Source organism: Bufo bufo, chromosome 4 (genome assembly GCF_905171765.1).
Source record: "Bufo bufo chromosome 4, aBufBuf1.1, whole genome shotgun sequence".
Lineage (NCBI taxonomy): Eukaryota > Metazoa > Chordata > Amphibia > Anura > Bufonidae > Bufo > Bufo bufo.
Genome location: NC_053392.1, coordinates 626,857,923 through 626,872,335, shown reverse-complemented (window position 1 = coordinate 626,872,335; position 14,413 = coordinate 626,857,923). Strand labels below are relative to the sequence as shown.

Below are 14,413 nucleotides of genomic sequence, written 5' to 3'. Positions count from 1 at the left end.
TGTGGTCCCCCCTTTTAGCGCCTCCCACTCTGTGGCGGTGCTAGATGAATCAGGAGAACCTATGTTCGACCCTGAATCTTTACATCACCCGCGTTCGGCGGAATGGCTCCCCTCCCCTCATGTGGGGGCTTATTTGGAACATTGGGTGCGTCACTCGCTTTCTCGCGAGTCATGTAACAAACTCAGAGCAGAGTGTCCCAGGCCATTGGTACCCAATAAGGTGTGCGACACCCCAATAGTGGATCCCAAGATGGCTCAATTCCTGGCCAAGACGGGCTGGAACTCAAAAAAGGGACTGGATTCAGCGCTCCGCAGCTGCCAGGACAAGATTTTAGATGTCCTTGGTCCACTGACCAAGATCTTGGAGATGGCCGAGACAGCTAGGAATGAGGGATCCTCAATAGACCCCGAGGAGTTACGGGGCTGGACCCAGAGGGCCATATGCCTTACCGGTAACGCCAATACAGCAGTGGCGATTGAGAGGCGCAAGTCTATCTTGTTTAAAATAGACCCGAAGCTAGCTAATTTGGCGCTCACTGAGGCGGGAAAGGAAGCCCAGGGCCTACTTTTCGGCGAGTCCTTCATTAAGGATATGAGCCGTTTTGTGGGCACCTTTACTGCGCTTGACAAGGCCCAGAGTTCGATGCGAAGAATATTCCAGGGACGGGTCTCTCATCGGGCCGGCAGTGGTAGGGGCCGCCTGTCCGGCCGTGCTAGTTTCCAGGCCCGTGGAGCGATTAGAGGTGCCGGTGGACAACGTCCATCTTTCCAGGACCAACGTAACCCGTCTCCCTTCTTCGCCTCCAGAGGAAATCAGTGGCGTTCGCGTTCCTTCCGGGGTAACCCCAACCATCGCAGACCCTTGGGTAAGTCTTCCCCAAATTGGGGATTCTATGGTGCCTTGTGTAGGGGGCAGACTCCAACTCTTTTCTCACGCTTGGAGTCTCATCACCTCAGACCCGTGGGTGCTGGCCACGGTCAGGGGATTTCACATAGAGCTCACGGGATCTCCCTACCTTATTCCCTCCCCTCCGCCTGTCCCCCTGTCACACCCAGATCGCGCTCTGGTGGACGCAGAGCTGTGTTCCCTCAGGCAAAAGCGGGCGATAGAACGAGCGTCCCGTGCGGGGGGGACTGTGATCAGCAATATCTTTCTCGTTCAGAAGAAGGGGGGACAGATGAGGCCAGTCATCAATCTTCGCGCGCTGAATGCGGTAGTTCGCTACCGACATTTCAAAATGGAAGGGATCCACCTTCTTCGGGACTTGTTAGTTCCTGGGGACTGGATGGTAAAACTGGACCTGAAGGATGCATACCTGACGGTCCCAGTGGCCTCTCATTCCAGGGACTTGCTCCAGTTCAGGTGGAATGGGGAGATCAGGAGGTTCACTTGTCTGTCATTCGGACTGTCTTCAGCTCCTTGGTGCTTCACCAAGTTGCTGCGTCCAGTCATGTCATGGTTGAGGACTCGGGGAGTCCGCCTAATCATTTACCTGGACGACATCCTTTTGATGCACGAATCCAGGGTGGGATTACTGGAACATCTCCAGTGGACGTCGGATCTGCTTTCGGATCTCGGATTCCTCCTCAACATAGAGAAATCCTGCCTCATCCCGGCTCAGAGGATGGAATTCTTGGGATTCACGGTGGATTCTCTCGCGGAGTCCCTCAGTCTGCCGACGGCAAAGTTGCGGTCAATCCGCAAAGAATTGAGACATGCGCTCCTCATACCCCATCTCTAATTGCGTCACCTGGCCCGCATCATCGGTCTATTAGCCTCGTCCATCCAGGCGGTGTTTCCAGCCCCGCTTCATTATCGTGCGCTCCAGCGACTCAAGATCGCCCATCTTCGAGCCGGTGCATCCTTTGCGGACGCGGTGGTTCTGGACTCGGAGGCCCGAGAGGAGTTGAGTTGGTGGATCGCCAATCTGGAGGCGTGGAACGGCAGAGCAATCTTCGGGTTCCTGCCGGAATTGACCATAGAATCGGATGCGAGCCTCCAGGGTTGGGGTGCCCATTGCAATGGTGTATCCACCGGGGGCCCCTGGTCAGCGGAGGAGTCCCTCCTGCACATCAATGCGTTGGAGCTCCTGGCGGGATCTTTTGCGGTGAGGAGTTTTTTCAACGGGATCGCCAACGCGTGCATCAAGTTACGTATGGACAATATATCAGCAGTCCAGTATGTCAACCGTTTGGGGGGTACTCGCTCAGCAACCTTGGCTCGTTTGGCCAAAGACTTTTGGTCATTCTGCCTGTACAGAGACATCATGGTCCAGTACTTACCGGGGCTGAACAACGTTCAGGCGGATTGGAACTCGCGCTACCTATCGGATGGCAGCGATTGGCAGTTGGATCCTCTGGTCTTCTCAGCAGTTTCGGAATTGTGGGGTCCGATGTCTATCGACCTGTTCGCATCACGGCTGAACAGACAACTCACCCGGTTTTACAGCTGGCGTCCGGACCCGGAGGCATTAGCAGTGGATGCGTTTCTCCAAGATTGGTTGGTATCCCGCCTGTACGCGTTTCCTCCATTCTCGATGATTCCGAGGACGCTCTTGCAGGTGATTCGTCATCAGGCGGACCTGGTTCTGGTGGTCCCGTTCTGGGGGTCTCAGGTCTGGTTCCCCTCGTTGCTGAGGATACTAGTGGAGATTCCTGTTCTTCTCCCGAGCCGGTCGGATCTCCTCCACAACCCTCTGGGTCTACAACATCCCCTTCTACTCGACGGATCCCTGCGGCTACTGGCATGCCGGATCTCCGGACTCCTGGATCGTTCGAGGGAGTTTCGGCAGCAACTCGACAGCTATTGGACAGTGCATGGGCTCCCGGCACTAGGAAGTCGTACCGGGCAGCCTGGAGAACTTGGGCTAACTGGTGCGTGGAACGGGACTTGGATCCCGTTTCGGCACCTGTAACCCACCTGCTAGAGTTTCTCACCTCTCTCTTCGAGGCGGGGAAGGCATATCGGACCATTAACCTTTTTAGGTCCGCTATTTCTTCTACCCACGCGGGTTTCGAGGGCGTCGCGGCTGGCCAACTTCCTTCGGTTTCTCGCCTCTTAAGGGGGGCTCGTTTGTCTCGTCCCCCGCGTCCTCGTTTTTCCACTACATGGGACGTTTCCCTGGTCCTTGCCATCTTGGCCTCCTAGCCCGGGAATTCTGACCTCACAATTAGGCATTTGTCAGCTAAATTGTTGGCGTTATTTTGCCTTATTTCATGCAAGAGGGTCTCGGATGTGAGGGCTCTTGATCACGACGCGCGTTCTTTTACCCCGGAGGGGGTTACTTTCAACATCTCGCGTCGCACCAAGACTAGCATACGTTTCGTGTCCTACCCCAGTTTTCCTTCCTCTCCGGTCTTATGTCCTGTGGCGTGTCTTAGGGAATACGAATCCAGGACGCTGGCGCATCGGTCTCCAGCCAGCTCTCAGTTGTTCATTTCTATTCGTCATCCTTTTGGACCGGTGTCTAGCCCTACGTTAGCACGCTGGCTTAAATAGGTCATGTTGACACGTCTGTCTTCACGGCCCATTCTGCGCGTGGGGCCTCTGCCACCGCCTTGGCGGTTTCGGGAGCCAGATTGGAGGATGTTATGCGGCTGGCTGATTGGTCCAATGTTACCACGTTCAGGGAGTTCTATTTCCGTCTCCATCTAATTTGTTTGCTTCAATCATAGACGGGCTTTGAACTTGCAATACGAAGCCTCCGTGTCTTGCTGTAAAACTTAATGATTTTCCTATTTCATGACGTAAAGTCATAGTTTTATTAAAGACACGGAGGCGAGTATTGCCCACCCTATTCCCTCCCTTTGGGTTTTCTCGCGGTTTTTTGTTACAGGGGTCATGTATCATTGCCTCTATGTATTATTAACCTGTTACGTTATTGGGTTTTAGGTTTTTGTTATCCTAAAGTTGTTGCATTGACATTGTATTTCATGTTATTTATTACAATTTTTATTGTGTTTTGTCACTTGTCACCTGTTTAGTCAGTGGCGAAGGTGGCGTCTGGACATTCTGTCCTGATATGTTTTTCACCTAGGCCTATGGTCTGTTTTATTTTCCAGGATGAAGTCTTTCCGTTACAGGATGCAGTGTTTTCCGGTGGATGTGTTCTACAGTTTAGCCAGGTTGGCTAGTTGATTACGCTTCATGGGCGTTGGACTTTCTGTTCCAGTTAAAGTTCGGAGTCATCGTTGGGATGTTCGGGATGTCAGCTCAGTTCGGAGTTATCGTTGGGATGTCAGCATCAGATGTTCAAAGAAAGAGGAAGTTACAGAGGAAGAGCGGCCTATTATAGGGGCCAGTGGGGAGGGACCTTGGTTGCTATGGTTCCTTGTATGTAAATTTTTTCTCTTTGCTGCTATTGGTGGTCAGTAAAGAAGGAGAAAGCAATACTCGCCTCCGTGTCTTTAATAAAACTATGACTTTACGTCATGAAATAGGAAAATCATTAAGTTACATCCTGTATTATACTCCAGAGCTGCACTCACTATTCTGCTGGTGCAGTCACTGTGTACATACATTACTTATCCTGTACTGATCCTGAGTTACATCCTGTATTATACTCCAGAGCTGCACTCACTATTCTGCTGGTGCAGTCACTGTGTACATACATTACTTATCCTGTACTGATCCTGAGTTACATGCTGTATTATACTCCAGAGCTGCACTCACTATTCTGCTGGTGAAGTTACTGTGTACATACATTACTTATCCTGTACTGATCCTGAGTTACATCCTGTATTATACTTCAGAGCTGCACTCACTATTCTATTGGTGAAGTCACTGTGTACATACATTACCGATCCTGTGATACACCTGTATTGCTCATGCCTGTAGCAGTCGGAGGAAAGCCTACGATCGGCGCTGGGAATTATCGGCACAGCGAGAGGTTGGTTAGGAGACGTTTATAACGCCCAGCAGTACAGGTCGTCCATACATTAACCCCTTCACTCCTAAAGACGCCGCATAGAAGGTGAAACGTGTTGCCGCACAGAACGGCTTTATTCAAGAGGCTTTCGGAGACTTTCATATTGATGGCCGGTCCTCACATAACAGCGATGGTTTCTGGACGGGGTGACCCCGTTTAGGGCGGGTGTATAGGGTCAGTGCTAGCACCCCCATCATCTGCCTGTACCTGGTGGTATAACTGATCCATACGGTTCTAGGACGGCCACGGGTCAGTTCCGCTTTGCGTATTTCAGAAGCTCATGACGGGAGAGTTCCCCTTTACACGCCCACTACATGGACGCAACGTACACCAGAGCTGGACTTACCTGCATACCCGGGCCGGGAAGTAGAGCTTCTGCCAGGAGCGGCAGAAAAACTGGGCGTGGTCAATGACTCGGATCCAGTCCAGCTCATCCATGGACACCTCGATGTAGTAGGAGTAGGACCTGCGTACGACAAACGGCGAATTATAGGCATGTTCAGACTATACGCAAGGACCTGGAGGGGTAAGTCATGCCCTAGTGCACTGCTATACATCCCGGTGATTCCCCTTTTCTACTGTGCTGCTTGTGTGTCAGTCCTTACTGAAGTCTGGCATTGTATTTGTGGACCAGGAAGCATCATAATGAAATTCTACGTTATCTTCTGCGCTTCCTCCACAGGAGGAATTGTAATGATAAGGATATATAAAAGGAATTGTAATGTAAGCGATTTCCCAATCCATCTCCAACACTGCGCCCGGTGCCCGCTGGTGACCAGTATGTGCCCCGGTAATGGACGTACCGGCTGTCCCGATCCCAGAGGAGCAGGCGGATGTGGTTAATGATGGACGGCTGCCCCAGCTTCACCTCCAGGCCGGAGCGGCAGTCATCCTCGATCGGGTGCCGAGAAAATCCGTGATCCAAGTCGTAGTTTTGGGTGTCGCCATCTAGCAGAGCCGACTTCAGCTCCCCCTTCACCACCTGCGCCCCAAACTTCATGGTAGCGATGTTCTCCTCCGGGACTGGGGGAGGGGACAAAGCAGGTTATAAAGGTGCAGAGCGGTATAATAACTTATCACTGTGCAGAACCTACTTATACTCCACTCACACCCAGAGCTGCACTCAGAACTTAAAGGAGCTGTGCCAAGATTAACCCTTCACATGAGTTTTCCGCGCAGGTGCAATGCGTGACGTGAACGCATAGCACCCGCACTGATTGCTGACCCATTCATTTCAATGGGTCTGTGTACATGAGCGTTTTATTTCACGTAACCGTTCGCAGCACATTCTATATTCTGCGTTTTTCACGCAGCCCTGGGCCCATAGAAGTGATTGGGGCTTCAGTTAAAAACGCATTTTTCACTGATGGTTGCTAAGAGATGTTTTTGTAAACCTTCAGTTTTTTATCACGTGCGTGAAAAAACGCATCAAAACGCATTGCACCCGTGCCGAAAAAAACTGAACGCAATCGCAGACAAAACTGACTGAACTTGCGTGCAAAATGGTGCAAGTTTCACGGAACGCATCCGGACCTAATGCTGCTCCATTCATACAAGGGACACAGCACCCCAGTCCTCATAATCAGTGGGGGTCCCAGCGGTCGGACCCCCACCCATCAGACAACATGGGAACCTGGCGATGCTGCCGAGTGTCAGTCAGTGTGACAGAACAAAGCAGCAGAAATCTGAATTATGAATTCAGCTTTGGGTGTGAATTGCACCATAGAATTTTAGATGCAGCTCTAGATGTGACTGCAGTTTTTAAAGTTTGCGAATGCAGCTCTGAATGTGACTACAATATAAAAACAGTAAATGAGGCTCTGATTGCATCTGGAACAAACTAACTGTGAGTGCAGCTTTGAATGCGACTGGAGTTTACAATATATGAGAGCAACACGCAGAGGCAGCTCTGGAATATACTGGAATGAGAGGCTCTGGATGAGAAATGTAAGCGCAGCTCTGGACGTAACTGGAGTATATGAAGAATGACTGCAACCCTGGATGTAACAGGCGAGTAAAACTGAAGGTTGCAACTCTGGATGTGACTGGAGGTATGAATGAACACTGCAGCTCTGGTTATGACTGGAGTATAAGAATAAAGACTGCAGCTCTGACTGTCACTGGAGTGTAAGAATTAAGGGGGTTATTTATTATCTGATATACGCCAGTTTTCGTATATCTGGCGATGTGCGACTTTTCCCCGCTCACGGCAGGTCTAAAACAAAGGGGGCGTGGCATGGGTGAGGAAGGGGAGGGGCCTGTTTTAGACATAGAAATTAGTCTAAATTTAAGCCAGCAAGGAAGCTGTAATACATTTAGATCGGAGGTGGATGTGCCAAAGCGCAAGAGGTAATTGAGACGGGTGTCTAAAACGCCGGTCTTAATAAATGACCCCCAAACACTGCAGCTCTAGCTGTGGGTGGAGTATAAGAATGAAGACTGCAGCTCTGGATGTGACTGGAGTATAAGACATGTCATAGCTCAGATACAATCATTTTAGGGTTATGTAGGAGCATCTTATTACTTAGCATCCCGCGGTAGTTGAGGTCCATGTCGCGGCTCTCAGATCGCACTTTAATGGCGTCCAGGATGGCGTCGGGGGTGAGCAGTGTGGACGGTCTGACCACATTCAGCAGCTCCGTGAGGCTCATTAGCGGGAGGCGGACGGAGGCCATGATTTCTGAGTGATTCTCCTTGGGGTTGTGTCTGCACCAGCGCATCAGAGACTGGAAAATGTCCTTCTCGGGGGCGGCAAACGAGTCTCTCCGCACGATATCCAGGAGCGCAGCCTAGGAACAGAACAGTCACTACAGGGGGCGCACGCACAGCCCTGCAAACACTTCTCATATGTGACATATTATCTAGAACCCTGTGTGGCAATCTGTAGTATATAACCTGGAACTCTATGCAGTGACACATGGTATATAACCGAGAGCCCTATGTGGTAATGTGCAACCTAGAACCCTATGTACAGGTGCTTATGTGTACAGTGTAACCTAAAACCCTATGCAATTATTTGTGCCATTTAATCTAGAACCCTATGTAATTATGTGGGGAGTATAGCAGAGAGCCCTATGTGGTGATGTATAACCTAGAACCTTACGTAATTATGTGGAGAGTATAGCGAGAGCCCTATGTGGTGATGTATAACCTAGAACCCCTATGTAATTATGTGGGGAGGATAGCCAAAAGCCCTATGTGGTGATGTATAACCTAGAACCTTACGTAATTATGTGGGGAATATAGCCGAGAGCCCTATGTGGTGATGTTTAACCTAGAACCCCTATGTAATTATATGGGGAGGATAGCCAAAATCTCTATGTGGTGTTGTATAACCTAGAAGCCCTATGTAATTATGTGGGGAGTATAGCCGCAAGCCCTATGTGGTGATGTATAACCTAGAACCCTACGTAATTATGTGGGGAGAATAGCCGAGGCGCCTATGTGATTATATATAACCTAGAACACCATGTAACTAAGTGTAGCCTAGAACCTATGCAATGATGTGTTCCATGTAATCTAGAACCTTATGTAGTTATCCTTGGTACATAACCTAGAACTCTATGCAGTGATGTGTGACATATAACCTAGAACCCTATGCAGTTGATATGTAATATATAACCTTGAATCCCAACAGTGATGTGTGACATCCAGGGCCAGTACCTTGGAGAGGGTCAGGAAACCGTCACTGGAGAGGACATCCTGCGCGTTCCGGTCCATGAACATACAGCAGGTGGAGCACAGTTTGGACAGGGAGTAGAGGCTGGCCACGTCATAGATCATGCACACGTTCTGGATCTTTAGGATGGTGCACAGGTACTCGGACGTGGAGTCCTCCAGCTCGGGGAAGCCATATTTGTGAGCTAAGGTCAGGAAGTCCAGCAGCACCTCCTCCTTCTCCTCCCGCAGGCTGGCCCGGCCCGTGTACATGTACTTCATCAGCATGGCGAACGCCTCAGGGCTCGTGTCCTGCAGGGTGATCTCCGCCTCCGGACGAGACTCCTTCATCCCTCCGTATAACAGCGCCCTGTGTAATGTATCACACAGATATCACACAGGCCTCAGTACCCTCCCCCTTACATCAACCCCCAGATATCTGCATCTATATACACCAAAACCCATTTATCCGCCTCCACATACACCGACCTCCCCATATCCGGCTCCACATACACCGACCTCCCCATATCCGCCTCCACATACACCGACCTCCCCATATCCGCCTCCACATACACCGACCTCCCCATATCCGCCTCCACATACACCGACCTCCCCATATCCGCCTCCACATACACCGACCTCCTCATATCCGCCTCCACATACACCGACCTCCTCATATCCGCCTCCACATACACCGACCTCCCCATATCCGCCTCCACATACACCGACCTCCCCATATCCGGCTCCACATACACCGACCTCCCCATATCCGGCTCCACATACACCGACCTCCCCATATCCGCCTCCACATACACCGACCTCCCCATATCCGCCTCCACATACACCGACCTCCCCATATCCGCCTCCACATACACCGACCTCCCCATATCCGCCTCCACATACACCGACCTCCCCATATCCGCCTCCACATACACCGACCTCCCCATACACCGACCTCCCCATATCCGCCTCCACATACACCGACCCCCATATTTCCACCTCCATGTACACCAGCCTTCAAACATCTGCCTCCATATACCCTGACCTTCCTATATACACCGACCCCCATATATCCACCAACCCCATATATGTACCTTCATATACTTTGTCCTACATCCCACTCCATCCAATAATATACTTTGCATTTCAGTTTTCCATTTCTCTGCTTGCTGTCAATGAAAAGAAATGGTCTTGCTTACATTCACAGGATAACAGCCTGAAGACACCTAGTTCTGCCTAGAGAGCTGAAGGTTTGTTACAATGTACAACACATATCAGTAATATTCAGGCTGATGAAGAATGTTTCCATTCACTAACAGCGAGCAGAGATCTTGACCAAAGGAGGAATTAAAACACAAAGTAAATTAGAGAGTTGCATATCTGTTTATCATGTGCAGAGGAAGCTTTGTTAAAGGGGATGTCATCTTTTTACTATTGATGACCTATCCTCAGGACAGGTCATCTATATCAGATCGGCGGGGGTCTGACACCCGGGAAGGTCGCGCTTTGTGCAGCCTTCCCTTCGTGGTTTACCTGCTCTCCGTTGACATCGCAGCAGTGTGCGGGTGTAATTACAAGTATGGCGTCCCACTGACTTCAATGGGACGACTACTTCCTATTCACGTGTACTGGAACGAAGTCAATGTAATTCCCCCTGATCACCATTGAGATGTCGATGGCGAGCAGGTAAGCAATGAAGGGAAGGCTGCCCTCGCACGGCACGCGACCTTCTCTTCAACCAGCTGATGGGTGGGGGGTGTCGGACCCTCCGCCGATCTGATATTGATGACCTGTCCTGAGGATACAAATAAAACGAGATTGTGACCAGCGTCTTCCTTGTGCAAGTTTTTATTCCCGATCAACACAGCAAACGGGCAACGTTTCGGCCTCACACAAACCTCACCCGGTGTGACCGTCTATACCTCCTCCATAAGGGTTGTGCCAATTATCACCAATTCTTGTATCCAGGTTACAACATCCTGACACCATCATCAGTGTCCATAGAAACTATCCACGGAGCCCCTTCTTACAGCTTCTCCCCAGCGTCATCCATATACATGTGAATTGCAGTATGGCCGCCGCCGCATGTTCAGCACTCCACTGCGCATGTCCTTGTCATACGTATCTTACGTCTCATTCGCCAAACTGCGCGTGTCCCGTCGCGTCTCTCCTCACGCAACTTTATTGATAGGGACAACAGGATACATCAACCTCCGTTCTTATTCTACGTCTCCACCGCCATATACGTGCTTCTCTTTATATACCGACACCTTATCATATACCACAGCACCGCTAAAAAAAAAAAAAATTGCCGTTCGACCCCATCGCCGTGCCCCTCCTCTGCCAATAGAGGTCATCCCCAAAGAGGAAATAATTCCTCCGGAGGACAACCTCGAGCAGTCCGAGCCATGTTATGGGCAGGATGTAGCGGTGCTGTGGTATATGGTAAGGTGTCGGTATATAAAGAGAAGAACGTATATGGCGGTGGAGACGTAGAATAAGAACGGAGGTTAATGTATCCTGTTGTCCCTATCAATAAAGTTGCGTGAGGAGAGACGCGACGGGACACGCGCAGTCCGGCGAATGAGACGTAAGATACGTATGACAAGGACATGCGCAGTGGAGTGCTGAACATGCGGCGGCCATACTGCAATTCACATGTATATGGATGACGCTGGGGAGAAGACGGATAGTTTCTATGGACACTGATGGTTGGTCTCCGGATGTTGTAACCTGAATACAAGTATCTTATTGGTGATAATTGGCACAACCCTTATGGAGGAGGTACAGACGGTCACACCGCGTGAGGCCGAAACGTTGCCCGTTTGCTGCGCTGATCGGGAATAAAAACGTGCACAAGGAGGACGCTGCTCACAATCTTTTTCAGCAGGACGGAGTCTAGCCGCTGGTGACCGTGACGCTTCCGGGAGGTGGGACGTTGGTGCGGTCCTTGAAAAAAAAGCTCTCCTGTCCGGAGGATACGTCATCAATAGTAAACAGCAGAGAACCCCTTTAAGCCCCTCGGGGCCCTACCTGAAGTACTGGCAGCGGGCGGCGAGGATGACCCTGTGCGCTGGGAACCTCATCTTGTCCACGATGAAGGTGACGTCACTGTACTCCTCGCCATTTATCAGGGCGCCCACGTGCTCCGACAGGATGTGCACATGATCGATCTCACCGATGGCGGTGTACGGGCGCATGGGGTGGCTGTTACTCATCCTGGCACAGACCGGCAGCCCTGGAATAAGGGGCAGAGAAATGGTGAAGAAGGGCATGGGGGGGATACAAGACTACGGACATAGTGCGGTATTATACATGGGGGAGGGGTACGTATAATACAAGGGGGAGGGGTACCTATAATACAAGGGGGAGGGGAACCTATTATACACAGGGGGGGAAGTATAATACATGGGGGAGGGGTACCTATAATACATAAGAGGATACATAGGAAACAAGTCTAATACACAGGGGTATGGTGTATATATAACACACAGGAGGTACGTATAATAATCAAGGTCACATATAATAAACAGAAGGTAGGGATACATATAACACCCAGGAGGTAGGTATCATACACGGGGATAGATATAACACACAGGAGGTAGGTATCATACACGGGGATAGATATAACACACAGGAGGTAGGTATCATACACGGGGATAGATATAACACACAGGAGGTAGGTATCATACACAGGGATAGATATAACACACAGGAGGTAGGTATCATACACAGGGATACATATAACACAGAGGAGGTAGGTATCATACACGGGGATAGATATAACACAGGAGGTAGGTATCATACACGGGGATAGATATAACACACAGGAGGTAGGTATCATACACGGGGATAGATATAACACACAGGAGGTAGGTATCATACACGGGGATAGATATAACACACAGGAGGTAGGTATCATACACGGAGATAGATAGAACACACAGGAGGTAGGTATCATACACGGGGATAGATATAACACACAGGAGGTAGGTACCATACACGGGGATAGATATAACACACAGGAGGTAGGTATCATACACGGGGATAGATATAACACACAGGAGGTAGGTATCATACACGGGGATAGATATAACACACAGGAGGTAGGTATCATACACGGGGATAGATAGAACACACAGGAGGTAGGTACCATACACGGGGATAGATATAACACACAGGAGGTAGGTATCATACACGGGGATAGATATAACACACAGGAGGTAGGTATCATACACGGGGATAGATATAACACACAGGAGGTAGGTATCATACACGGGGATAGATAGAACACACAGGAGGTAGGTATCATACACGGAGATAGATAGAACACACAGGAGGTAGGTATCATACACGGGGATATATATAATACACAGGAGGTAGGTATCATACACGGGGATAGATAGAACACACAGGAGGTAGGTATCATACACGGGGATAGATAGAACACACAGGAGGTAGGTATCATACACAGGGATAGATATAATACACAGGAGGTAGGTATCATACACGGGGATAGATAGAACACACAGGAGGTAGGTACCATACACGGGGGATAGATAGAACACACAGGAGGTAGGTACCATACACGGGGATAGATATCATACACGGGGATAGATAGAACACACAGGAGGTAGGTACCATACACGGGGGATAGATAGAACACACAGGAGGTAGGTACCATACACGGGGATAGATATCATACACGGGGATAGATAGAACACACAGGAGGTAGGTATCATACACAGGGATAGATATAATACACAGGAGGTAGGTACCATACACGGGGGATAGATATAACACAGAGGAGGTAGGTATCATACACGGGGATAGATAGAACACACAGGAGGTAGGTACCATACACGGGGGATAGATATAACACACAGGAGATAGGTACCATACACGGGGGATAGATAGAACACACAGGAGGTAGGTACCATACACGGGGGTGGCTATAATGCTGTCGGTGATGAAGAGAACACACGGGAGGACACGGACACCACACGGGGCTCATACATGACACACACATCCCACCACACGTATGTGTCACTCACCAGCCGCTCTGACAGCTCAGCCCTACGTCTCACCAGGTCCCGCCCACCGAGCGTCAAAATACGACCTGTCGTCATGACGTTCTAGAGCAGGGCGGCCATATTTACTCCTTGTACGTCCTGCCCATCTCCAGCCGGCAGCAGAGGGCGGGACTACAACTGTCTGTAATACCTTTTCTGAACAGTCTTCAAGAAAATGGCCGCCTTAGTAGTCATGTGACCATAGCTGACCCTGGGAGCTGAACCGTAAAGAGGAGATGACAGGTGGTGGTGGTGGTGTGCCCGCAGCGCCATTCTCTCACTGAAGACAATGGGACACTGTTATTGGCATTGTTACTGGATTTTCTGTCAGAAAAAAACTCTTTCCGCCATTGAATCTGTGGTGGAGCTTAGGCACCTGAACATACCGTCAGCGCGTGTTCATGGCCGTGCCTCATTCTCACCGTCTCAGAGGCGGAAGACATCTACAGCGCCTTGAAAAAGTATTCACACCCCCTGAACTTTTCCATATTTTTTCATGTTACATCCATAAATTTAAATGTGTTTTATTGGGATTTTATGTGATCGACCGGCACAAAGTAACAGATATGTGTGAGGTGGAAAGGAAATGGTACAAGGTTTTCACAATTTCTAAGAAATACAAATCTGGACAGTGCGGTGCATCTGTATTCAGCCCCCGAGACAATACTTTGTAGGACCACCTTTCCCTGCAGTCTTTTGGGGTTGGTCTCTACCAGCTTTCCACATCTAGAGGCTGACATATTTGCCCATTCTTCT

At 49.9% G+C, this 14,413-nt stretch overlaps 1 protein-coding gene across 3 annotated transcripts in view; it reads right to left on the bottom strand.

Moving 5' to 3' along the window:
• Positions 1 to 13,698, bottom strand: part of BTBD9 (BTB domain containing 9) — a 90,892-nt gene extending 77,194 nt beyond the window's left edge. The window contains exons 1-6 of one of the 3 annotated variants that reach the window (XM_040430774.1): positions 13,640 to 13,698; positions 11,619 to 11,823; positions 8,592 to 8,955; positions 7,453 to 7,717; positions 5,732 to 5,951; positions 5,275 to 5,394 (exon numbers count right to left, since the gene is read on the bottom strand). In XM_040430774.1, coding sequence (XP_040286708.1) covers positions 5,275 to 5,394; positions 5,732 to 5,951; positions 7,453 to 7,717; positions 8,592 to 8,955; positions 11,619 to 11,803 — 1,154 coding nt within the window. In that variant the 5' untranslated portion in view covers positions 11,804 to 11,823; positions 13,640 to 13,698. Of the gene's footprint in view, positions 1 to 5,274; positions 5,395 to 5,731; positions 5,952 to 7,452; positions 7,718 to 8,591; positions 8,956 to 11,618; positions 11,824 to 13,527 lie in introns of all 3 variants that reach the window. The other 2 variants (XM_040430775.1, XM_040430773.1) reach the window with 2 other exon arrangements.
• Between the last annotated feature and the right edge of the window lie 715 nt (positions 13,699 to 14,413).